Source organism: Thamnophis sirtalis, unplaced genomic scaffold (assembly GCF_051295495.1).
Source record: "Thamnophis sirtalis isolate CommonGarterSnake01/CBP01778 unplaced genomic scaffold, rThaSir2_p1.2 scaffold_6, whole genome shotgun sequence".
Classification (NCBI taxonomy): Eukaryota; Metazoa; Chordata; class Lepidosauria; order Squamata; family Natricidae; genus Thamnophis; species Thamnophis sirtalis.
In genome coordinates this window covers 24,887,665-24,913,402 of record NW_028261386.1, presented here as the reverse complement: position 1 = coordinate 24,913,402, position 25,738 = coordinate 24,887,665, and the positions used below count along the sequence as shown (strand labels likewise).

General features: G+C 42.2%; 1 protein-coding gene across 3 annotated transcripts in view; it reads left to right on the top strand.

Moving 5' to 3' along the window:
* The window catches only part of ZNF395 (zinc finger protein 395), a 50,671-nt gene that overhangs the window by 16,631 nt on the left and 8,302 nt on the right, over positions 1 to 25,738 (top strand). For all 3 annotated transcript variants that reach the window (XM_087717444.1, XM_087717442.1, XM_087717443.1), the window contains exons 2-9: positions 2,205 to 2,457; positions 8,652 to 8,953; positions 11,095 to 11,207; positions 16,321 to 16,547; positions 17,345 to 17,445; positions 20,237 to 20,507; positions 21,920 to 22,012; positions 24,969 to 25,072. In XM_087717444.1, the coding sequence (XP_087573570.1) occupies positions 2,215 to 2,457; positions 8,652 to 8,953; positions 11,095 to 11,207; positions 16,321 to 16,547; positions 17,345 to 17,445; positions 20,237 to 20,507; positions 21,920 to 22,012; positions 24,969 to 25,072 (1,454 nt within the window). In that variant the 5' untranslated portion in view covers positions 2,205 to 2,214. The remainder of the gene's footprint in view (positions 1 to 2,204; positions 2,458 to 8,651; positions 8,954 to 11,094; positions 11,208 to 16,320; positions 16,548 to 17,344; positions 17,446 to 20,236; positions 20,508 to 21,919; positions 22,013 to 24,968; positions 25,073 to 25,738) is intronic.

Genomic DNA, 25,738 nt, shown 5'->3' with positions numbered 1-25,738 from the left:
ATTATACCAAATCTCTGGGATCCTTTCCCAGAGTTTTTAGGGGCCACTTATAGCCCGGGAACCTCACATTTGCTCCTCTGACATTGATTTATCCGTGCCCAATGGTGGGTTGTATTATAAGCATTTCTTTTTCAACCGGCTGAATTCTGAGCGCAACTGTCTGTTTACACAGCAGTGGCTTGCTGAGTTCTGAAAAAGCCATTCCTGAGCTTTGGGGCTAGAGCTTCCTGTCAGTACTGTCCCATGGGACATGCGTGGGTATTGGTTTTGCTTGTCTACTCTGTTCCTAAACTGTCTTTTAACACAAAGCACTCCCCCAATTGATGCAAAACACAGAAATCTTTTTCTTTCTCGATTCTTTCATTGCAGAAGCTCAGGGCTGCATGTCTACACAAGGGAAACTTTCTTCTCTTTCTCCTCGCTACTTTAACTGCAAACAAAACCTGTTTTAACTGAAAATACATTCCTGGCTTGAACTCATGTGTGGATGCAATTAGTGAGCAGGACTTTCTCGGGGTGAGATCTGTTCCTTGCTTGATTCCAGGCTGAATAGTTTCAGCAGTCTGACATGGCTGAGGACTCCCATTTGGTTATATAGTGAATAGAATAGAATAGAATAGAATAGAATAGAATAGAATAGAATAGAATAGAATAACAGAGTTGGAAGGGACCTTGGAGGTCTTCTAGTCCAACCCCCTGCTTAGGCAGGAAACCCTACACCACTTCAGACAAATGGTTATTCAAGCTCCTCTTAAAGACTTCCAGTGTTGGAGCATTTGCAACTTCCGGAGGCAAGTTGTTCCACTGATTAATTCTTCTAACTGTCAGGAAATTTCTCCTTAGTTCTAAGTTGCTTCTCTCCTTGGTTAGTTTCTATCCATTGCTTCTTGTCCTGCCCTCAGGTGCTTTGGAGAATTGACTCCCTCTTCTTTGTGGCAACCCCTGAAATATTAGAACACGGCTATCATGTCTCCCTTCTTTTCATCAAACTAGACATACCCAGTTCCTGTAGTGCTGTAGACTTTTCCAAAGCAAACTGCAGGCCTAGTGAAAACGCTTGCCCTCAATGCCATGAAGAATGTGTAGCCCCACATTCATTTGGGATATCTAGGCGAATGTTGGCTAGTAAGAGCTACAGGTTGCAGGAATGTTGTGGCCACATTTTCTGGGTCCTTCAGGTACGATGGGCTCTGCCTGTATTTTCTTAGAGCTTCTGTTGCCTGCAGTTGGCAACTAGGAACCATAAAGTAAAAATATGTATGTGTGGAGTACGTGCGTGTCTGGATTTCCTCATAAAGGCTCTGCTTCCTTAGGATGGCTTAAGTGTTGTGCTTGAGAAGTGCAAAGCCGAACTGACAAACTGTGGTCTGTAAGCTCTTTTCTGTATACTCCAAGCTGTATAGCTCTAAGCACCTGCTGTGGCTGCTGTTGAACATCAAGAGACATGTTTTTAGCTATTCTGGTGACGGAAATGCAGAAAAGAAAAAAAGAAAAAAAAAGAGGAGTTTACATTCTAACTAGCTTTCCATGAATGCCTCCAGTACCTCCAAATCTAAGGAAAAATCCAAACACCCTGGCCTCACCAAACAGATGACATGATCATACCCATTTTGCAGTATTGCCCTGCCAGGCTGAGACCTCTGTGCTTCCCCCACTTTAATAAAGTGTGACTCTTGGCCAGCGCTGGGGTAGAGGTACTTCAGATTCCTTTGCAGGCTGTGCTATAATTCATGCTATCAATTGCTCATCCTTCCAGTAATTATTAATTACTAGGGCTGGTAACCTGGTATTGCCCGGGTATTTATTTATAGGGGGAAAATGTCCGAACCAAAGGTAATTTCTAATGTTGGATTTTCGCCTTTACTAGAGGGAACCCCTTTGTGGAGTACTGTGAAGCCGTTGCCATGGCAACTCCACTGCACTGTACAGTAGAAGTCATTTTATGGCAGTACAATAGAAACCATTTTAAGGCACAACAGGCTGTATCTTACCACCACAGTATTTATTTCCAGAGAGTAAGTCACCTGTGTACGAAGTTTGGTTGAAATTGCTTGAGGTGTTCCAGAGTTGTGCTGGAACACACACACACACACACACACACACACACACACACACACACCACACACACCACACACACACACACACAGACACAGACACACACAAACACAAAATAATAATGTCCTTTTCTTTTTTACTGATTGCAGTGTGTCCGTGATGGCGAGTGTGCTGTCCAGGAGGCTGGGGAAACGGTCGCTGTTGGGTGCCCGCATTTCTGCACCCCCTTTGCTGGGGGATGGGATGCTGATGACAGCTCAGGTTCATCCCCTGCAGCCAGAACACACCAGAGCATCTTCACATCAGAGCATCCTTTCATATGAGGATGGACACTTCAAGGAACATGTTGAAGCCTCTGGCAATCAGAACCAAAATTGGCCAGTGCTACAACCTGGCCAAAAGGTACTGAATTTGGTGCTGATGACTATAAACCACCTTTCATCTAAAAAATGCTGGTATTAAAAAGAAACACAATTCTGTAATAACAAGCCATGCCGGTTCATTCGGTCAGCAAGTGAGAAAATAATTTTATTTAGGGAAAAAAAAGTAAAATGCTTAGGGAAACAAAAAAATTGGTTTGAGGCAGAAAAATGAGCAGGATTGCTATTGACACCAATTTCAACACCCTTGAGACATATTCCAGAGTTAGGGGGTCCATCATGGAGAATTCTGCCTCTTTTATTATGTGTAAAATATTTCTTAGGCTGAAGGTAATTGGATAAAGTCTTAACCAAGGAACAAATAATGAAAGACTTGCTGTTTCATATATTTTGATTTCTAGCCATTAAATTGGACTTAGAAATTAAATAGGAAACTAATTTAATTCCTTAAACCTTGGGGTAGATCAGTTTTTCCTACTTTGGCATCCTCTAGATATGTTTAGACTACAACTCCCAGAATTCCCTAGGTTGGAGAAAGCATCTCAAGAGTTTTACAACTGAAATTCTAGTAGCCAAATTCTTCATGAGCTGAAGTTAATGAAGTGGTTTCAAGGGCAACAGCCACACAACAAATCAGTGGGTGTTATGGACTTCTTTCGTTGAGCTAATATTTACAGATGTATCTGCAAATATAAAAAAAAATCAGTTTTTTTTTGTGGGGAAGGAAACTATTTTATTTCTGTACCAACAAACATTTCATGTCAGGCTTCACAGTTTATTTGCACTGCCACAAGATGCCCATCCTGTCTCACTGCTGTGTAAATAGCTCAACCCCATCACATCACTTTGGCTATACGGGCTGAGGTAATGTGAATTACAGGTAGACATATTTGAAGGAAGTTAATCACATCTGTTCTAAGCCAATGATGTCAAAAGTTGAGTTAGTCTTTATTTCCAGTCTTCCTATGTTACTTGCACCCAGCCGGTATATTATAGATAGTTAAAAACACCAGACTAGAATCCAGGAACTGGGAGTGCAAAGGCAGTTAGTTGACCTTGGCCCAGTCTCCCTCCCCCCCCCCTCTCTCCCTCTTCTCCCTCCTTCCCTCTATCTCTCTTTTTCTCTAGCAGACCTAGGAAGAAGAAGGCAATGGCAAACCGCTTCTAAAAATCTTGCTAGGAAACTGCAAGGATTTGTCCAAGCAGTTGCCAGGAATCAACACTAATTTGAAGGCACAAATGAATAAATATAAATAATCTGCATTCTCTTGTCGGTATATAAATTGTTTTAAATGCATTTAGAATATCTCTCTAAACCATATAAAGTAATGTAACAATGACAGCATGTAGTTCCCACTTGCACTATTATGAATGCTCAAGCATGGAGGTGAATTGAACTATATGTTTGGCTTATGACTAAATTATAACAATGCATTCTTTATTTCCAGGGGAAGGGTATTTCAAAGAATGGGTGCAAGAGATGAGAGACCCTGTTCTCGATTGACACCCCATTTATAGATCTGATATGATACTGTGTAGAAATAATGGACAGCGATTTTGCACTTTTGTAAATGAATCAAATGGAACAGGCTATTCTTACTATGCTTTATTCATTCGATATCCCAAAAGATAAAGGAAAAGTTTTAGTGTCACGTGTCACCGGGGATTTAATGTACTCTAAAATTGCAGATTTAGCTGCACATGGTAGAATTTCCAATGAATTTCTATATATTTAAGAACTTGATTTCATATCGAGTGATGCACGTGATATTTGGAAAAAAAGGGTTACTTAAAATGTGGCTTGTTATCTCCTTTCCTTGGGGCTAATTTCCTGTTTCTTTTGTTAAATGTCAAGGACAGGTTGCTTTTCCAAATGGAAAATACTGACTGGCAGTGATGGGCACCAAGCCCAGCCTTTCTGGACGGTCCAGCTTGGGGAAGGTTGGGTTAAAAAAGTGTGAAATTAAGGTAACATTAGGGGACGACGACACAGAGAGAAACGTTGGGTGGCATTGCGGAAGAAGAGGAAATGTGAAGAAATCCTATTGTGAATTTCTATAAAAATAATTCTGGTTCCAAGTCTTTTGCTGGAGTTAGTGGACTATAAAAAGAATGCATTCAAAACCACTCATCCACAGACTCAGCATGACCAGTGCCTAAAAGTATTTGGGAGCTTTAGGAAACAAAAATATATCCTCAAAAGCTGACCAAATGAAAATAGGCCTTCCCCTCAGCTAGTAAATGCCAGCATTGTTTTGCTTAGGTGAGTTGCTATTTCGGGCAGTGACACACTGTTTTGGGGGTTGCATTTAATAGTTGGCTTGCTAGAAACTTCCCCCCTGAAGGAGGCAGGTATGAGGTGCAAAAATTAATGCGTATTTATTACATAGGTGAATATATTACTTACACTCATTTAGCTCACTGTAATCATCAGTTAAATCAAATTAAACTAAATACATAATTGATTGCTCCCTATACACTTCTCGTCTCATATTAAAAATAAAGTTGGAGACAATTTGGAGGGGCTTTGGGGGAATCTAAGACTTTGGGGATACACAGCTAGTGAAATTCAGCAGGTTCTGACAGGTTCTGGAGAACCGGTAGTGGAAATTTTGAGTAGTTCAGAGAACCAGCAAATACCACTTCTGGCTGGCCCCAGAGTGCAGAGGGAATGGAGATTTTGCGGTATCATTCCCCTGTAGTAGGGTGGGAATGGGGATTTTGCAGTATCCTTCCCCTGCCACTCCCACCAAGCCTCGCCCACAGAACCGGTAGTAAATGTTACCACTGGTACATATGGTCTGATTCAGAAGGTGCCACAACAGCTTTCAGGATTGTGTGGGTAGATTCTGCAAAGTCCCAGCTGCATGTCACCCAAGGCTAAGCAAAACAAACAGTTGAACCAACCAGCAAACTTTGCCTGAAATATGAACAGACCTCCCCTTGGGAGTTCTACCATTGGAGTTGTTCCCACTCCTTCTGCAAGTGGGTGATGTTCAATAGCAGCCTTGCAGATGGAGGTTGTTACAATGGGTATCTGGTGTCCTCCTTATCTGCTGATCACTGGTCCTTAACTTATAACCACAATCAGAAGCGGAATTTCCATTCCTAAGCAAAGCTGTTGTTAAGAGAGTTGGGTCCAATTTTACAACCTTTTTTGCCACGATTGATAAATGAATTACTTAACAATGAATTATTTCATTGTTGTTAAGTAAATCATGCCATCATTAAGCGACTCCAGCTTCTACCATTAACACACAGGCAATAATAGCAATAGCAATAACAGTAGACATATACCGCTTCATAGGGCTTTCAGCCCTCTCTAAGCGGTTTACAGAGTCAGCATATTGCCCCCAACAACAATCCGGGTCCTCATTTTACCCACCTCGGAAGGATGGAAGGCTGAGTCAACCCTGAGCCGGTGAGATTTGAACCGCTGAACTGCTGATCTAGCAGTCAGCCTGCAGTGCTGCATTTAACCACTGCGCCACCTTGGCAATCCTCGACCTAACAACATTTCATTTACGACTGTTCAAAATTATAGCAGCGCTGAAAAAAGTGACATATGACCGTTTTTTCACACAACCATTGCACCATCCCCATGGTTACATAATCAAAATTCGGACACTTGGCAGTGTATTTATGACAGTTGCCATATCCCAGGGGTGGGGTGGGGTGGGGTTCATGTCATCCCCTTTTGTGACCTTCTGACAAGCAAAGTCAATGGGGAAGCCAGATTTGTTTAACAACCGTGTTGCTAACTTTGACAACTGCAGGGATTCACTTAACAAATGTGGTCAGAAAGGTCGTAAAATGGGACAAAATTCACTTAATTTTGTCTCTGTTTAGCAACGGAAATTTGGGGCTCAGGTGTGGTCGTAAGTCAAGGACTAGATGTAGTTAGAAACCAACTGGGAAGGTCGGAAATGGTGATCACATAATCACATGCTCTATCCCAGTGTTTCTCAACCTTGGCAACTTGAAGATGTCCGGACTTCAACTCCCAGAATTCCCCAGCCAGCATTCGCTGGCTGGGGAATTCTGGGAGTTGAAGTCCGGACATCTTCAAGTTGCCAAGGTTGAGAAACACTGCTCTATCCCTTGTTAATAGTTTGCCAAAAGCCCCAAATTTGGTCATGTTACTGTGGGGATTTTGCAACCGTTGTACAGTGAGTGTGAGTATTGCTCATAAATCTCTCTCTCTCTTTTTTTTTTGCTTTACAACACTCTGGGCAGTTTACGATATCAGCATTATTTGCATATTGCCCATAACAATCCGGGTCCTCATTTTACTGACCACAGAAGGATGGAAACCTGAGTCATTCTTGAGCCCTGTCAGGATCGAATTCTAGGCTGTGGGCAGAGTTTGCCTGAAGTACTGCACTTAACCACTCCGCCACGAGGAGTCTTATAATAGATTTTGAAAGTGGATGGAAGTTGAACATTAACCTATTCATGAATACATTTTCATTGCATTAGATCTAACGGCAGCATTTTAACCCGTATACATAAAGTGCTCTACATCCTCTCTCATGTCAATTGATGCCTAACCTTAGAAGGAATTAGGACAGAGGCGGGCAACTACCGCAACTTTACAATCTGGGGACTTCAGTTCCCAGAATTCCTGAGCCAGTCAGCCATGGTTGGCTCAGGAATTCTGGGAGTTGAAGTACACAGTTCATAAAGTTGCCATAGTTGCTCACCTCTAGGGAGTTGTCAAGAGCTCTACTGGACCCTGTACTGGGCTGCATGAGGCTACCACACACAGGTTGTACACAACTGTGACTTAATGCATATATTTTTTAATGGAGCGTTACAGATCCCGTCACTCCAGTTTTTCAGAACAGTAGGGTCAACTGCAGCTTCCCCAGTTTTTCCATATAGTAATTAGGATCCCTCTATAAATAACACCCCCAGGAATAACAACTCAAAGAGTGCCCCTCTTAGCCTGGATAAAATTACATACAAAAATAGACTTTAGGAAGTTAAGCAGCAAAAGGGAAAGACCTTTTTTCCATGGACTACCCAAGCATAGGCTAGTCATTCCCTTCCTGACTCTCCTAGCCAGATGAACTGCGCTGTCTTACTAGATTGCATGTGCTTTTGCATGCGCAGAGGAATGGTTGGAGAGATTTCATGAGTTTTTTTGCTTATTCACCTATTCTGACACTCTTTGAGAGATTTCACAAAGCCTGATGGAAAGTCAGCTGACAATCCCAGTGTGTCGCTTTCACTTAGAAGTTGAACCAGAGTGCAAAATACATCACATGCTGGTCATGTAGATATGGCTTCAGAGCACATACTGTATCTCTGTGAAAGAAAGCTGTGCCTTTCCTGTTGTTCAGGGATCTGGAAATGCATTTTGGAAGCCCTCCCATTATAAGGCATCAACACTCTGAATTTGTTTCAAAATGACATTTAGTGTAGTATCTTCTCTTTAACAATGGTCAGCCAGTTGCTTTACAACAGTGGTTCCCAAACTTGGCAACTTTAAGACTTGTGGACTTCAACTCCCAGAATTCTCCAGCTAGCTCTTCTGGCTGGAGAACTCTGGGAGTTGAAGTCCACAAGTCTTAAAGTTGCCAAGTTTGGGAAACACTGCTTTACAACATGGTCCCCAACCTTTTGGGCATCAGGGACCGGTTCTGTAGAGAGACGTTTTTCCGCAGACCGGAGGGGGCGTGGTTTCATGTGCTGCCTGCATCCAGCAGATGGGGCTTCGCTTGTTTCTGCAGCCCGGTTTCTGGCATGCCCTGGACCAGTGCCAGTCCATAGACCCCTGCTTTACAAGCTTGAGCACCATAGCTACTCCTGTTCATTGCCTCTGAACATAGGGTGCTATTGGTGGCACAGCGGTTAGCATGCAGTACTGCAGGCTACTTCTGCTGATTGTCAGTTGTCTGCAATTTGGCAGTTCGAATCTCACCAGGCGCAAGGTTGATTCAGCTTTCCATCCTTCCGAGGTCAATAAAGGACTCAAATTGTTGGGGGCAATATGCTGACTCCGTAAACCGCTTAGGGCTGTAAAGCACTGTGAAGCGGTATATAAGTCTAAGTGCTATTGCTATTTGAACACTTGGCTCATAGTTATTGGTAGGTTTGGCTTTGGTTTGTTTGTTTATGTTAGGAAAAATGGAAACAAGGACAATAAAACAGGTTAACTCATTTGGAGACCAGAATAACCATTATGACTGATAGTGGCTTTTCTTCCTACAGGTATACGTCTTTTACAATGGGCAAGAAAGTGCTGGGCTGGTGGAGTACCATGACCCAGTCAGTCACGAAGTGAAGGTGTTGCTCCCAGAAAAAGGTTTTTATGTCACTAGGAAAGATGACGAAGTGAGACTGGCTGAAGTTATGATGTCACCTCTCCCCAAACTGGAGATGGATCTTGGAACCCCTACAACAATGGATTATAGCCCGGTTCCTGTGGTGATGGAGCATTGCACCTCTGCAGCAGACATTGCTGTGACATCTGCTTTGAGATCGGTTTCTAGGAGTATTGATGTACCAAAAAGGTGGGTGGTTTGGAATGCCCATTTGGCTGTAGTTATGCAATATTGCATAACGATTCCATAATAACTTAGGGATTTTTCCCCCCTTGGCTGAAACAAAATGTGGAAAGCAGTTCCCCCCCCCCCTGCTGTTTTCTTTCCCTTTCATTTTATTAGGTTGAAAGCACAAAGGCAAATACAGCTTTGTTTGCACTTAATCTTACATAAGCTACTCTAGGAGCCTTTTCAGCTGAAGGGTGGTAGATGGAGCTATTTATAATATTTTAAACAAATGAGTAAATAATTTGCAGCCACAAACTAAAATAACATATCTTGACTAAGATGCCTTGGCGATAATAGTTTATACCGTGATCTACCCATTAGGCTAGTGGAAACATGCTCCATGAAGGGTTGCCTTTGGAGATAACCCAGTAGCTGGACTGGGTGCAAATTACAACAGCAAGTTTGTTGTCAGGACAATTCCACTGGAGTATGGATCTTTCCTATTTTGAAGTTGCTATACTGGTTATTAGTAAGCTTTAGGGCCCAATTCAAAGTGCTGCCCATTACTTTTAAAGCCTTTTACTGGTCAATATTGAGTTATAATATTGAGCCAGGGTGGCGCAGTGGTTAGGATGCAGTACTGCAGGCTACTTCTGCTGACTGCCAGTTGCCTGCAATTTGGCACTTCACATCTCACCAGGCTCAAAGTTGACTCAGCCTTCCATCCTTCCAAGGTGGGTAAATTGAGGACCCAGATTGTTGGGGGCAATATGCTGACTCTGTAAACCACCTAGAGAGGACTGCAAAAGCACTGTAAAGTGGTATATAAGTCTAAATGCTATTGCTATTACTATAACCAGCAGCACCTTGCTAACGTAGAATTTGCTTCTTTGGTAGGGCAATATACACTGAGACCTTTTTCCATGCAGGGTATCTAAAGTATAGGCTATATGATAGACCTCCTTGGTAGTGGCCCCTCTTTATGGAACAAGCTACTCCTGGAAGGATAGAGACCTTCATTCCTCTTTGCTTTATAAAAGCAAGTTTAAGTTGTATTATGTTTTGTTCAGGGCTTTTGGCCCTTAGTTATGTCTGAGCAGCCATTATAAGTGGTACCATTGTTATTAAGGTTTGGTTGTAATGATTGTATTTTAGAACTTCATTTGCTGCCTAGTATCTGTAGTGGCTGGGGCAGCCTATAAAAACTACAATAAAGTAAGTAAACAAATAAATCCTAAATGCTTCAAAATGAATTAAGAAAAAAAAAGAGATAACAACGCCAACAAAATTGATCTAAAATCTGCTACTGTCCAATTGAAACAATCATATTACATTTAGTTGTTAAGAAAAGTGTTAAGAGAAGAGAAAATGTAAATGCTGCCCATTAACGTATCTGGTACTGAAGTTGAAAGACTGCTTCAATATGTTTTGGCTTTCTGGTGTTTTAGGCGACTACTGCAATTTATTTTTCACTCCAGTGGGTAGAGTTAGAGTCTCTTCCACCTGTACACCTCCATTGAGCCCCAGCCCCTCCAAAATTATAATAGGCTCCTTATATAAATAAGAAATTCCAAAAAGTTTTCTGATCTGCTTGTTTTTAAAATTGACAGTAGAAGCTTTTTCTACTAACTTCAAGAGGTCTGCTTTTATGACCAGCAGGGAAGGGGTGGGGTTGTTCATGTTAAAAGCTCCCTTTAGAACAGGGGTCTCCAGCCTTGGCAACTTTAAGACTTGTGGACTTCATTTCCCAGAATTCCTCAGCCAGCTTTGCTTTGCTGGCTGACGAATTCTGGGAGTTGAAGTCCACAAATCTTAAAGTTGCCAAGGTTGGAGACCCCTGCTTTAGAAATCTTCACCCTGGAGGTGGAAGAGACAAGAGTCCAAATCTTGTACAGATCCAGAAGAAAAGACCTGGATTCACTTGAATTTGTGGCTGTTAATGACTTGTTAAAAGTTGAGACTTTGATCAAAATGCTTTACCGGTTGCTTTTTAATGAATAACTTGTGCCTGAAGAAGAAAGTCTTGCAAGAAAACAAATGCAAGAGTCATGAAGCACTTGAGATGGAATTGTGGGATGAGCAATGTCTTCGCTAGGATAGTTGGTCTGTTGATTCTTTTGGGGGGAACCATCTTATTCTTCCCCCTCCTTCTCTCATTGCAGGAAACCAGATGCTGCAGTAGAGATGGATGAGATGATGGCAGCAATGGTGTTAACCAGCTTATCCTGTAGCCCTGTGGTGCAGAGTCCCCCTAACAATGAGGCCAGCATCTCTAGTAAGTTTGACAGCAAAGGGCCTCTGATGGCCATTTGGCATTCTGTGCCAAAACAAAACTGGTTTAGTGCATAGCTCGTGCAGTGCAAGCACTGAGACCACAATGGCTTAGCTTTGATACAGCTTAGCTGTATCAGCCCAAATGGATGTTCTCCTATTGTTGTTGGAACACAAGTTCCAGGATTCTACCATGTTGGCTGCTGATTCCGGAGATGACAGTCCCGGCACATTTGGAGAATGCCAAGCGGGAAGTGATTATTTGCAACACAGACATTTCAGTATCTGCTTTTTCTTGAATACACATACGTGAGAATTTAGGCGATCCATAGAAATATCTTAGCATCTTTTTTTAAAACAATTTTTATTTGCTTTTTAAACAAGGACAAACAAACATAAAAAAAAAACAAAACATCTTCGTTACAAATTGTAGAAAGTATGTAAGTTGGTTACGGTATTTCCATGCGTCTCTTCCATAGTCGCTACCTGCTTTTCATATCAAATTGCATATTTTAAATTTACCTATATTCATGTATATCACAATTATTATATCTCAACCTTAATTTGACTATAATTGTTTTTACGTCCTTTTATATATAATATTCAAAATCTAGAATAGGATTATATGATAACATTCCATTAAATCATCCTAAAATCACCCAATCACAATAATCTTTATAACATATTCTAGATAAAGCTTTTAAACCTCCTCTCATAATCTCCATATATTGTTTATATAAAATTTCATATTATCAAACTAATATATCTATATGTATTGTTATCATTATTAATCATTATTTAACTATCGCTATTGTCACTTCATTTTATACATACTACTAGTAAACTAAATTTAACTTAATTTTTATTATACATTTTCATTGCATCAACCTGTATCCCTCCAGCAATAGTATGGTCTTATATCTCTTGCCATTTGTAGCATTAATGTTCTAGTTACTTTCTTAATAAATCTTGTATAATCTCTTTTTTTGAGGCAACAATGTGGGCAATCCGGAACTGGAAAATTAGGCTAATGTGCACAGAGCAGTTTTCAGCTTATATCAGAAAACTTTCTGATTAAAAAAATAAGGCAAATGAGGCTGATTAAGAAAATTTCTATTAATTGTAGATTTGGGATATGAAATTTCTACCCTGAAATAATGATTGCAGGGGAGAATTCTGTGATGATGCTGATGGTATGGAATAGAGTCCTTTTTTTTAAAGAAGTCAAGAAAACTTCTGTATTTCAATTGGAAGTATTTTAATTCTGTTGAAAAGCCTTTTTTGGGGTAAGCGTTATTGATACTTGATGACTTTTAATTGTTTAGCCACTTTGCAACTCAATTTTGAAAGTTGTGTAAAAGAGAAAGTGGCATAAACATAGGGAGTAGAATAGCATTAAGTGCCTTGGCCAACACAACAGACTGTTCAATTCAGCTTTTAGAGATCCAACTTTTCTGCTCTACTTCTTTGGTCTTTTGGGTTTCTTGGCTACCTGCCCCAAATCTGTGTTTCTAAAGCCCTCATTTCTTTCAAACTTTCTTCTTGTTAAACGGCTCACATATCTCTTTCTTATGTCCTGGACAAGCGTTTCTTAAAAGTAGGCCATACCCAGTTCAGATCCAGAATTTTGTTCCAGCTGTGAGGTTTAAGAATGAAGTGTACATCATAGTAAACCAAGTCCCCTCTTGATACCTTCTGGGTTCTACCAGATTTTCCTTCCCAGCTTTTCTCTCTTTGCCATGGTTTTACTAAACCTTTTTGCTTATTGATTCTGGCTCTCTTATGTACTTAGCATTCCACACGTTTCTGAACTCTTGAAAATCTGCTCCAACATTTCCTGACATAAAGTGAGTCTGTTAATATTGTCTGGCGAACTGTTTTAAGAGTTGCAGAATGGGGAATAAGGGAAGATGGCATATGGGGCACTTTTGCAGTTCTTGTTCCTTTTGATGAAGTATGCATGAGTAAGTTTCCCCGGAGATTGTCCCCGGTTATTGAGTTCTAGCACATAAGGAGAATATCTTCTTTGCTAGAACTGGCTTCTGACACTTCCTTGATGCTCACCTGTTTCTACTGCAAAACACATTGAAATGCTCTTCTTCCTTGGCTCCTAAGAAAATGAGAAAGGGATTTTTAGTATTATTTTTTATTATCTTTCTCTTGCTTCCAGTACAGGAAAAGGCTGACTTGAGGATATGTTCTGTGAGAACAGACGGAACAAACTTGGGATGTTCAGTCTGAAGGAAAGAAGACTTAGGGGAGGCATAATAACCAAGTTCGGACACTTAAAAGGAAGATGGCCATGAACGCTTCTCCATGGCTGCAGAAACCTGGCTCACAAATAATGTATATTAGTTGTAGCTATCTAGATTTCAGTTAAATACAAGGAAACACTTGATGGTAAAATTTATACAACAGGAAAGTAGCTCAAAGGTGGAAGTGGTCGTTTCTCCATCTCTAGAGAATTTTAAGATGTTGGATAGCTGCCTCGCAGTTTAATTAATCTTTGTGCTCATTGAGGGTTAGGGGTCTTCAGACTTTCTGGCTGGGGAATTCTGGAAGTTGAAGCCCACCCACATACCTTCAAGCTGCTTATGGCCTCTTTCAACTCTGTGATTCCTTTATTGTCTTGAGTTGCTATTTCCATTTGCCACATCCCTTACCCCTTGGTCATGTTCCAAAGCCTGAAGATAAGGATTTAGTTTGCTATGATGTTTGAAAACCAGCACAACACTTGAGGGATATGTAGAGAAAATATACCAGAATATTGATATGCCACTATGAAATGAGGAAGGTGCAGTTCCCATAGGTAGGCTGCTGTTTGCACCTAGATGGGTAGCTTCACAATTCACCAGAAGGATGCCCACAGGTAGAGGCCAGTTCATAGACTCTGTTGGATATGTGTATATATACATTCTTGAATCTCCCATCCACCCCCAATTATTTAAACTTTTGTCCCTCTTTCTCTTTTTTTAAATCGATTTCTGAATTTATGGGGGTTAGAATCCAGGAGTGGGGGCTGTAAACTCAGCATGTTATATGTCAGAGGGAAGAAGTCAATACTGATTGGCTGATATTCTTGGATAGATTGTGGTTGTATTCAGGGAACCGAGCTAATTCTGTGGCAGATTTGATTTGTGAGTTGCCAAACATGCCTTCTCCTTGTTTGATTTGTTTGAATTCCCAGCCTTGCCTGCAGTCCTAATACTTCCTGATGGTTCTCTACCAAAATACAAATAAGTTTAAAATACTTAGCTTTTTGAATGCTACCACCTATCTTGGCAGGGGTCTCCAAATGTAGGAATGGGATTGTGAGGACAGATTGGTAGGTGGGAAAAGGGTACTGCCCCACCCCTCTTTCAGACCAAAAAATCTCTTTAAATATCCTTTTGCCTACTAAGTTTGATCCAAATTCAGAACTTTTCTAGCAGAATTGTCTGTGAGAAGCCTGTAAGTGGAAACCCCTGAGACTGGCTGTTTGTGGACAGCAGTAAAACCTTACCTATAATCCCTCCAGCACACCCAGCCATTGGAGAACTGCTAGAGAAACAGCTGGCTGGATTAGGAATGGTGTCTGCAGTCCACAGTGGAGGGAGGGGGTTGTGTAATCCAACCCCTGGCTGCCGCTTCCAGTGATGCTCAGACCTATTACGGGAGTAATAGGCACCAAGAAGAGCCAGTGTCTTTATATGGAGGCACTTCCCATAAGCCTCTTTGGACTTCTGTGTGTCTATTTAAAAATAGGAGCCTTCCAGCGTGGGAAATGCAGGTGCTTTGCAGTCAACTAGGACAGTCAGGCCTGTTGCATGTCTGGATGCTGGACTGGCAGTGAAGGTGTGAAAAGGCTTCTAAAATGGAGAAGAGGGGGAATATCCGGTGCCTTTTCCTGTCATTCCCTTCCTGATTCCAACTTCGCAGAGAAATATTATATACGAAAATATAAATTCGTCTTGATTGAATTCATTGGAACTTTGTCTCAGAAAATGCTTACAGGACTGTAGTCTCAGTAAGTGGCAGAAATTTGTAAACTTACTCTGAGTAAGCTAAGCAGGGTTGAGCCCGGTTAGGACTTTAAAGGGAAGCTGTCAGGGATGTAGGCTGGATTGGAAAATCCATACAACATCCTGGAAGTGGCAACCACTCTTGTTCTGTGGCCATGGAAACTGTAAGGCCATGCCCATACAGCAGTGGTGGGATTCAAATTTTTTTAAATACCGGTTCTGTGGATGTGGGTTAGTGGGCATGGCATGGGTTGGTGGGCGTGGCAGGGGAAGGATACTGTAAAATCTCTATTCCCTCTCCACTCCAGGGGAAGGTTACTGCAAAATCCCCATTTTTGTGTTTGTTTTAAAACGTCAAATACTAACAGTAAAAAGCAGACTGCTGAATGAAAACACAAATTTTCTTACTGCACTGTGCTTCGGTTGGCATGCTCTTGGGAGGCAAGGAATTATTATTAACTAAGAAATTTAAGATAGCAGGTACAGTTTTCTTCCGGGTGATGTTCATACCAACTTTAATAAACTACAGTAGTTACATGAGAGGCTGTGATTGGTCTAAAAAACGCTATGGCCAAGTGGGATTTAAATTTACGGTTTCTTGTTTTGTCTGGCTTTTGAACTGTTGCAGAGATCAGAGCTCTCCGTAGCCATTGAAAGAATAATTTAATCTAAACTAGTCCACCTCTTCCATTCAGTGCTATCTTCCTCCATCTATACCTATGTCAGGGATGGGGAACCATGGCCCTTGGCCAGGGGTGAAATCAACTTACCTTCGCTACTGGTTCACAAATGTGAATGGGCGGGCGCATGAGCTTCATTTGCGCGTGCTACCTCCGGACATGAACAGAGCGTCAAAAATGGGACGTGATGATGTCCAGGCGGGTTGGCAGAGCCTCCTGCTGCCAGTGTTACCGGTTCTCCCAAACCGGTTGGAACCAGTTGGAACCGGTTGAATTTCACCACTGCCCTTGGCTCATGTTATAAAAGGTCATGGTTCCCCACTCCTGCTCCGTGTAAAAGTGATAAAAGTGCTAAACTGAATAGAGAATCAACTTAACTGCTCAAGAGCTCAATAAAAGCGTTATTCACCTGTTTATCCTCTCACTTTGTCTTCAGCATCCCAAGCAACCTGCGATGCCTGGAAAGAAAGTGGTGACATGTCAGATGGTGGGAGCAGTACCACAAGTGGGCACTGGAGTGGCATCTCCACCCCTTCTCCCCCACACTCAGAGGCCAGCCCCAAGTACTCGAACGAGGCCTTCAGTTCGCCTCGGGCTGATGATGGCTTTGAAACGGACTCGGATCCCTTTCTCTTTGAAGAGCCTGCTCCAAGGAAAAGGAAGGTACATAATATGACTATAAGACGGGGAACGAATTGTTTCATAGAAGGTGCAGGTCTAAATATAGATTTCTCCCTATCGGATCAAGAAAGAAAAGTATCTACGCAAGTCTGCTCTTCCAGAATTTGTATTTTTACTATCAGAGCTACATCATTACTGTTCCTATCCACTCCATTAATTCTTGTTTAATTATTTGTCAGGACTTTGTATGCTGGGTTTCCCTCAAGGTCTTATATTGTGTAGAGCCCTTTCCCTTCCAGTTTTTCACCTAAACAACATCCTATGAGTAGGTGGGCCTGAGAGACAATGTACCTTCCATGCCTGAGGTGGATCTGAACCTGGGACTTCCAAGTCCTAGTTTAACACCTTAAATCATGATAATATCCTTGTTCTCATTTTTACTGGCAACTGTTTTAACTCTGATTGGCTAACAATGGAAATGTATTAATTTTGATGTGAATAGGACTTATTTTGATTTTTTTTTAAAAGGAAGTTGATATAAAACTGAGCCATCTTTCGGAGAACTGTTAACTTCAACAGAATCAAGAGAAGAATAAAGTCAGGGGTGTCAAATTTGTGGCCCATGGGCCAGATGCGTCACATGCTGGCCACACCCACCCATGATTTGGCGAAAGAGAAAAAGTTGCGATATGTCATGTGATGGCAACATGACGCCGCAAATTTGACACCTCTGAATAAAGAGGTGTGGTCATCAGTAATTAAGAATTCTGGGGGGGGGTGTTAGATTTTGCGCAACTTATATATGGCCATGAATTGACTTAGAGTTGTTTTTCTTCTAGAATTCAGTGAAAGTGATGTACAAATGCTTGTGGCCCAGCTGTGGCAAAGTCCTTCGCTCCATTGTTGGAATTAAGAGGCACGTGAAGACCCAGCATCTGGGGTAAGGCCTTAAATTGCAGTTGTCACATTTGCATAGTTACATTGGAAAGTATTACCAGTAGATATAATTATACAGTATTACAAAACAGTAACTGGAGTGGGGATAGTTTGATGCCGAATCTGGACTTTTTCATCTTCCAATATGATCCTCATGAATGGTTGCTGGAGAGTGAAATCAGATCCTAAGGAGGGACTTAAGGTGGATTTTGGTGTACTGCAGACGATGATCCTTGCCCCTGCTGACCATGTTAAAGGAGGTGGCTGGGTCCCCATTTTTATTCCACTGGTGAATAAAATGAGTTTATTGGCGTTTGTCATTCACCCCGTTATAATTCACCTTTCCTTTATGAGGCTGCAAAAATGATATGATGAGTAACTTACTGTTCTGACCAAGGCTTCCCAAGAGCATGAAGCAAACTTCTTGTCCTGACAAAAACTTTTATTAATTTACTGTGAATTCTGCTCATTCACATCCAGCAAAGTCTTTCAAGGTAGGATTTACAGTCACAGACCTTATCTGGCTTGGAGAGCTGCCAGGCCGATATCTGCAAAACCTGCCAAGGAATCTCGGAGAGTCAGGAACCAGTTAAGGGAACTAATTGTCTCCTGCAAACTGCACTCCCCTTTCGCTCCTCTCTTATTTCTTCTGGAAGTCCCTTTGTGGCCTTACTCCCAAGTCGACCCCTGTTCTTTAGCTGTTCCCTTTGTCTGGCAGCTCTGCGCATGCGCACACTGGGAACAGGCTCTAGCTGTTCGTCTGCCTCTCTGATGTCTGACTCTGAAGGCAGCTGATAACTGGCATATAGCTCTGCCTCCTTCTTGGCCTCCAACACAGAGCCCTCATCAGAGCCTTCTCCAGATTCCATAACTGGCCCATGTTCCTCCCCAACTTCCTCACTGTCCGAATCTGCTGCCAGCTCTGCTGGCTGCTGGCGGGTCACAACACTTACTGAGTCAAGTTCATGCTCCGGATGTATAGTTCACGTTATTTGGAAGGCCCAGATCAGGGTTTTGAGGTTGGGTACGTTTGAAACATTGAAAGGAGGTATCTATGCTTACAAAATGTTTGCTATGGTGTGCGCAGCTAGTCACAAAGCACTCATTTACCATAGTTGCAGGAGTTTCATGGTATCTTCTGTAGTTCCCCAGAATGGGTATCAGAATGCTTAGTTCTTTATTTTTGTGTGGGGCTGTTGGGCGCAATTCTAAACAAAATATGATATATTCATCCACTCCTTATGATCGTCCACGAGATTTGAAAATGCCAACTTTTCAATTGAGTTAAAAACGGAAGTGAAAACAGTGAATTAAAACTAAAATGAAGTTAACACTGAACTTAACTCAGTAGAGTTGAAATTGAAAATTTCAAGAAAGAAAAGGGGTAAGTGGGTTGGACGTAGGGAAATGCCATATGGGTTGTTTGTAAGCATATTATCTGCCCTTGAGATACTTGATCGTGTTCATCATTTTTTGAATCATCTTCTTTGCTGTGATGGGGTTATATTTATTGGGAATTCCTGGAAGACAGCACTTGTTCTGGTAGGCAGTCATTTATTTTTGGTTTTTTTGTGAGTTACAGAATATAATTTAGTCTGGATTTGAGCATTGCCAGCTATTTTCTCTGGCTTGAATGTAGTCTTGGTTACCTGGCTAGAAATGACAGAACCGTGTTTGATATTCGCTGTGTGGTTATGGGGCCCTCTTGCGGGGAGAATTGGTTATACTTTCCCCATCTTTTTAAATATCTTCTTTTGCTTTCAATGATCTTTAGTTCTGTTGAGCTTTGCTCCTTCAGTTAACTTTTCTCTCGTTGATTTGTTCTTTTAGCAGATGAATTATTTTAACAGTGCATAATACCAGAGAAGCTTAGAGGATAAAGTTATGAATGGAGTTAGATGAGAGTTTTGCAGTCCATAGGGGAAAGGTCTGCATTCACCAGTTAATTGTTCTGCTCCAAAAGCCTTGGCACCAAAAAGGGATCAAGTGAACCTGAAAAATTATTCCCATCTTGTTGTATCTGTTGCAGCAGATGGACTTAGTCGAGCCGAGGTGGCGCAGTGGTTAAATGCAGCACTGCAGGCTACTTCAGCTGACTGCAGTTCTGCTGTTCAAATCTCACCGGCTCAGGGTTGACTCAGCCTTCCATCCTTCCGAGGTGGGTAAAATGAGGACCAGGATTGTTGTTGGGGGCAATATGCTGACTCTGTAAACTGCTTAGAGAGGGCTGAAAGCCCTATGAAGCGGTATATAAGTCTAACTGCTATTGCTATTGCTATTCTGCATTCTTGCCTTTGCTACTCTATGAGCAGAATGTTACCCTAAAAAAAAGGCTTTATGGGGATTCCATGAAATCGTTCTTGGTTCTGCGGACAAATGCAGAAGAACTTCAGAATTTGTCAGAAAATGTGTCTCCATCTCAGTGGACAAAGGAGGATTGGCAGAGCTGATGATTGAGATGGTAGAACTGGTGTTAACTTATCTACTTTGGGGGGGTGGATGTGAAAATTCACCAGATAAGATGTTGTTCTACTTTTACATTCAGGGACAAAACCCCTAGACCAGGGGTGTTAAACGTGCAGCCGTCACGTTGTCGTCATGTGATGTATTGTGACTTTTTTCCCTTCACTAAACCAGGGGTGGGCGTGGCCAGCGCGTGACACATCCAGCCTGTGGGCCACGAGTTTAATATCCCTGATCTAGATTGTTTCAGCTTTTGCAACAAAACACTGGAAAAGGTTACTTGGCAGTTACCTTATTTATTCTATATCTCCTTCTTTCATCATTGCCTGCAGAGATGGTGCCAACTCTGACCAGAGAAAACGAGAAGAGGATTTCTACTACACTGAGATGCAAGTGAAGGAGGAGGCACTTCCGGAATCATTAGTAGTTGCCCCTAATCCCACTGTAGGTTCCTCTCCTATTGTGATCCAACAGGCTGCCTCTCAGCCCGAGCCTCTCATTCTGGATCAGGCAACTCCCTTGGAGCCTCATCTGCCCAGCAGTGCCCTCAGCCAGTCGGCCCCCAGTTCTTTCTGGCATATCCAGGCTGACCATGCATACCAGGTAAGTCAATGCCCACCTGCGCCCCAGTGTTAAGAATCCGCATTCCTCCTGAAGGTGTTTGGAATTATCCTGTGGAATTGTTCACCTTAATAAATAAAACCGCCCCTCAGTTAAATGATTGGGTAGTTAAGTGGCAGGATTGCGGTTCTGAGAGTAGTGGTAAGAAGGAGGATGTTTGAGTTTCAAATAAAGAATAAGGTGAAAGGTAAAGGAGGTGGTGGCTCAGTGGCTAAGACGCTGAGCTTGTCGATTTGAAAGGTCGGCAGTTCAGCGGTTCAAATCCCTAGCGCCATGTAATGGAGTGAGCTCCCCTTACTTGTCCCAGCTTCTGCCAACCTAGCTGTTCAAAAGCATGTAAAAATGCAAGTAGAAAAATAGGAACCACCTTCGGTGGGAGGGTAACAGCATTCTGTGCGCCTTCAGCGTTTAGTCATGCCGGCCACATGACCATGGAGATGACTTCAGACAGAGCTGGCTCTTCGGCTTTGAAACAGAGATGAGCACCGCTGCCTAGAGTCAGGAATGACTAGCACATATATACAGGAGAAACCTTTACCTTTAAATGTAATTACCTTTCTAAGCATTTGTATTCTTATTCTGTTCGCTTATACTGAGAGAGCGAAAGAATAATGCATTGTTAATGTGTTCATCCTGTAGAGAAGAGTAAGGGGATTGGGCATGGTTAGCCTAAAGAAAAGGAGGCTAAGGGGAAAACATGATAGCATTTTTTTTTTCATACTTGAAGGCCTATCATGGGGAAGCAGGTATGGATATATTTTCCAAAGTGCCTGAGGGCAGGGCAAGAACCAGTGAAAGTACTACAGAGAGAGAGATTCAGCTTTGAAATAAGGAGTAGTTTCCTGTCTATGAGAGCTATTAAACAGTGGAACAGCATGAATCCTGGGGTCATGATTGCACCATCTTTAAGTTTTTTAAATAAATCCAAAAATAAATATTTTTTTAAGAATAAATAAAAATAAAAAATATAAACCAAAAGCACCTGAGGGTAGAACAAGAAGCAAAGGGTGGAAACTAATCAAAGAGAGAAACAACCTAAAACTAAGGAGAAATTTTCTGACCATTAGAACAATTACTCAGTGGAGCAACTTGTCTCCAGAAGTTGTGGGTGCTTTAAGAAGATGTTGGACAACTGTATGAAATAGTATAGGGTTCCTATCTGAGCAAGTGTGTTGGACTAGAAGACCACCAAAGCCCCTTCCAACTCTTGTTGTTCTGTTAAACATTGGACAGCTTTTTGTTGAGATAGTTGAGGAGTCTTGCACTGAGTAGGGGGTTGTCTACTAGATTTCCAATGTCCTTTTTCCAACACTATGTTTTTCAAGTGAAAATTCACAGAAAGTGAATATGAAAATGCTCTTCATATCTTAAGACAGCCATTTTTCTCTACTTAGGCTCTGCCATCTATTCAGATTCCTGTATCCCCGCACATATTCACCAGCATTAGCTGGGCTGCTGCAACCTCAACCATCCCCACTCTTTCACCGGTGAGTCTCACATCTTTATACTACTAAAACTCATCATGACTTTTCACTGGATAAAGTGGTACATCGCAGGGCAATATTTTTTGAATCAAGGAACCTCAAGTAGACTAACTTAAAAGTATGCATTCAAAATCTGGGATCTGTAACTCCTGATGGTGTGAAATTGGAGATAATTATGGCTGTGTCAGTGCTACTGGCTGCTGCTGCTGGGCTACTGCAGTCACATGATCTTCATCAATTTTCAACATTCTGTAACAGTTTCCCAGACAGTCTTGCAATCCCTTGCGCCCTCCCCCATCCAGTAGCAGTCACAAAACTGCCTGCTGGAAAAAGAGACCGGGGTGGGCAAGGAAAGAAGGATTCCCAAAAGGAATCTCAATGGGGAATTCAATAAGAGGTCAGGTGCGTTACTGCTCCCCTTGCTTTTTTGACTGCCCTTCATCATCATATTTTGATATGAAACATGTCTGAAATGACAACCCAATGGAACACTAATTTTATTTACCATATATTTCAGTGTATAAGACACACTCCCCCCCCCCAAAAGTGGGTGGAAATGTCTGCGTCTTATACAGTAAATTTTGCCAAAGCTCCACCTACCCTCCAGCCCCCACCCGCTGGCCTCTGCCTCCCAGCAATTTGCCTCCTTGTAGCAAACAGGAAACAGCCTGGTCAGCTTCAGCACAGCCTGATTTAGCAAGAGCAACTGATTGGTGGTTGGATCTGCCTCCTGGAATACTGCCTATTAGCTGTTCCAGCCTATTGCTTCCTCTGTTTGCCCCATTTTTGGCCTCCATACGTCCCGCTTTCAGCCTCTGCGCACCCCAGTTTTTGTCTCTGCACACCCCAGTTTTAGCCTATTCCAGGTAGTGGGGATCCCCGCCGTCTATCCCCGCCGCCTGGAACAGGTTGAAAATGGGACGCACGAAGGCAGTGATAGGTGGCAGTGGTGATGGATGGTGATGGTGACGATGGGCGGTGGCAATTCCTGCAGCCTGGAACAGCTGATAGGCAGTATTCCGGGAGGCCTATCCAACTGCCAATCAGCTGCTTGTGCTAAATCAGGCTGTGCTGAAGCTGACCAGGCTGTTTGCTGCAAGGAGGCAAATTGCTGGGAGGCAGAGGCAGATTTTTTTTCTTGTTTTCCTCCCCAAAAGCTAGGTAGGTCTTATAGTCCAGAACTTTTTTGAACTTTCAGTTCAAAAAATACGGTACTTACCCACTTATTTATTACTAAATTTATTTGCCGCCCATCTCATGTCAAATGACTCTAGAATATAGAAAGTTGTCTGGGTATATACCTAAGAAGAGAATCTGGATTAGTTCAGAAGATTGTTTCAGAAATATATTAACATGTACTTGATGGGTGGCATATTCTGAGAAAGCTGTGGTTTTTTAAGATCCCTTTATGAATGATTATCTTACGAAATTCGCTACCACAAATTAAAAATAGATTTTCTTTTTTCTGTATGAGCAAACAGAAACGTTCAACTGCCTGTCAGCCTGAAAAAAAAAGTCCCCTCTCTCCCAAAACCAGGCATTTGTAAACAAAATGTTTCCAGAACATCCAATCCAATTTCCTTGACAAGAGGTTTTTAGTTTCAAAACTTTGAACTTTGGTTTGGGTTGGATTGAGAGAGAAAAACAGAGAATTCAACTACACAGGGAGAATCTGTCAGTTAAAAGTATGATGCAGCGTTCGTCAAATAGTGTGATCCTTCTGTGGTCCGTAAAATGAGGACCCAGATTGTTGGGAGCAATATGCTGATTCTGCAAACTGCTTAGAGGGGCTGTAAAGCACTATGAAGCAGTATATGAGTTGAAGTGCTATTGCTATGAATGGAGGGGAGTCAGGCTGCAAATGTTTGGAAGGTGAAAAAGGAGATCTATCCAATTGTTGTCAAGTTATAGAAGCCTTGTGCAATTTGGAAAGTGTTGCCCAGAACCTCAGTTTTCAAATTCTGTGAATCCTACAATTCTAAAGGGTTCTGAATTGGGAAAGGCAAATGGGAGAAAGGATCCTTCCAATAAAATGCCACATCTTATTTCTTCTCTACATACCTACCTCTATATCCTAGCCCAATGTTGGCAAACCTTTTCGGCACTGAGTGCCGAAAGGGGAGCATGTGTGTGCGTGTGTGTCAGAAAATGGAAGAGCATTCCATGGTGTGCATGGACGTGCCAGGAAGATGATCTTCCGGTTTCCGGTGCATTCATGGGCACCAGCAAGCTGGTCTTTGCGCACACATGTGCGCCACAAACCGGAAGACCAGGTGGCCGGTGCTCATGAGCGCAACAGAAACCAGAAGATCATCTTCCCAGTGCACACATGAAGACCAGCTGGCCGGAACCCGGAAGAGCAATGGGCAACCACTCGCGTGAAGGGAGAGATAGCTCTGCAGGCCAGTTCTGGGTGGCATATAGGTTATAGGTTCGCCATCACAGTCCTAGCCTCTGCATGGTAAAGACACATTTCACATGTAAAAGGAAATCTCCTTTTTCCACTCTCCAAACTGATTGCTTCCTCCTTATATAGCTGTGAAAAATTTAAATTTGTGGTTGGCTTTATTGGAAGGAGGCCTTTTAGGGAGATAGTGGCCAGTAGAAGAGAAAATGGGAATTAAAGGGAATATCTGCATTGAGAAGCAGCATACCTCAAAAATAATAGCAGTTTGTGTTCTTCCCGGAAGTATCACCCTGAAAAAAAGAATGCTGAACTAGATTAAGAGTTTCTGTTATCCGGAAGGGCACCAGTTCTCTGGAAATTGATATTTTTATTTTGATATTTCTAAAGAAGAAAAGGCCGTAGAAGTATCGAAATAGGACATACTTTCAGCAAGTTTACAATTTTCACCTGAATAGGAAAAAAACCTTTCAAAGTTTTTTTTTTTAGACACCCACCCATAACCATTTAAGGCCGAATAATAAAACCCAAATAAATCAAGAGTTTTTCTTGCAGGTTCGAAGCCGGTCTTTGAGTTTCAGTGAACAGCCACCCCCGCCTCCGGTGCTGAAATCCCAGCTGATTGTTGCATCCCCCCCAAGAGCACCCAGTGGCACTAGGTAAGACCCGGAGAAGCCAGACTGAGCTGTTTCAAGCAGAGCTGGGAAATAGCAGGTGTCAGATATGCTCAGAAAGTCAAATGTGGGGGAATTGTCCTTCAGAGGTTTTGAACCCGTGCTGTTGGCTTGGGCTCAGAGGAAAGAGCGTTCTGCTTGAAATTTTGGCTGCCAGAAGAAGTAGACATGGGCTGTAGGGTTTTTTTTGGTCAGTGGCATGATTGAGCAAAAGGCAGATTTGTATGTTTGGTCATTTTTAGACGAGACAAAATGTCTAGATCAGTGATCCCCAACCTTTTTTTGGCCATGCCCCACCTAAGCATCTCTAAAATCCTGATGCCTCCCCCTACCGTGACATATAATTCTTACGTTACTCAAATAGTGAACTTGTCAGATGTGGCTCCTTCAAAATTCACGAAGGGAAAACCTCAACTCCATTGGTTTAGAGAAAAGGTACTTTTACTGAATATGAAGTGAAAGCAGCGAAAGTAAAGCAAGATCTGAAACTAAAGATGCGGAATTGTACATATCAAAGGTTTACCCAAGTCGTTCCCCCCCCCAATAACCCCAAGCCGAATGTCCAATCTCCAGCCCCCAAGGGTGTCATGTGGGGTGCATCTGTAGGTAGCTTCATCCATCTGGTATGCAGAGATGGTTGACCTTGACCAG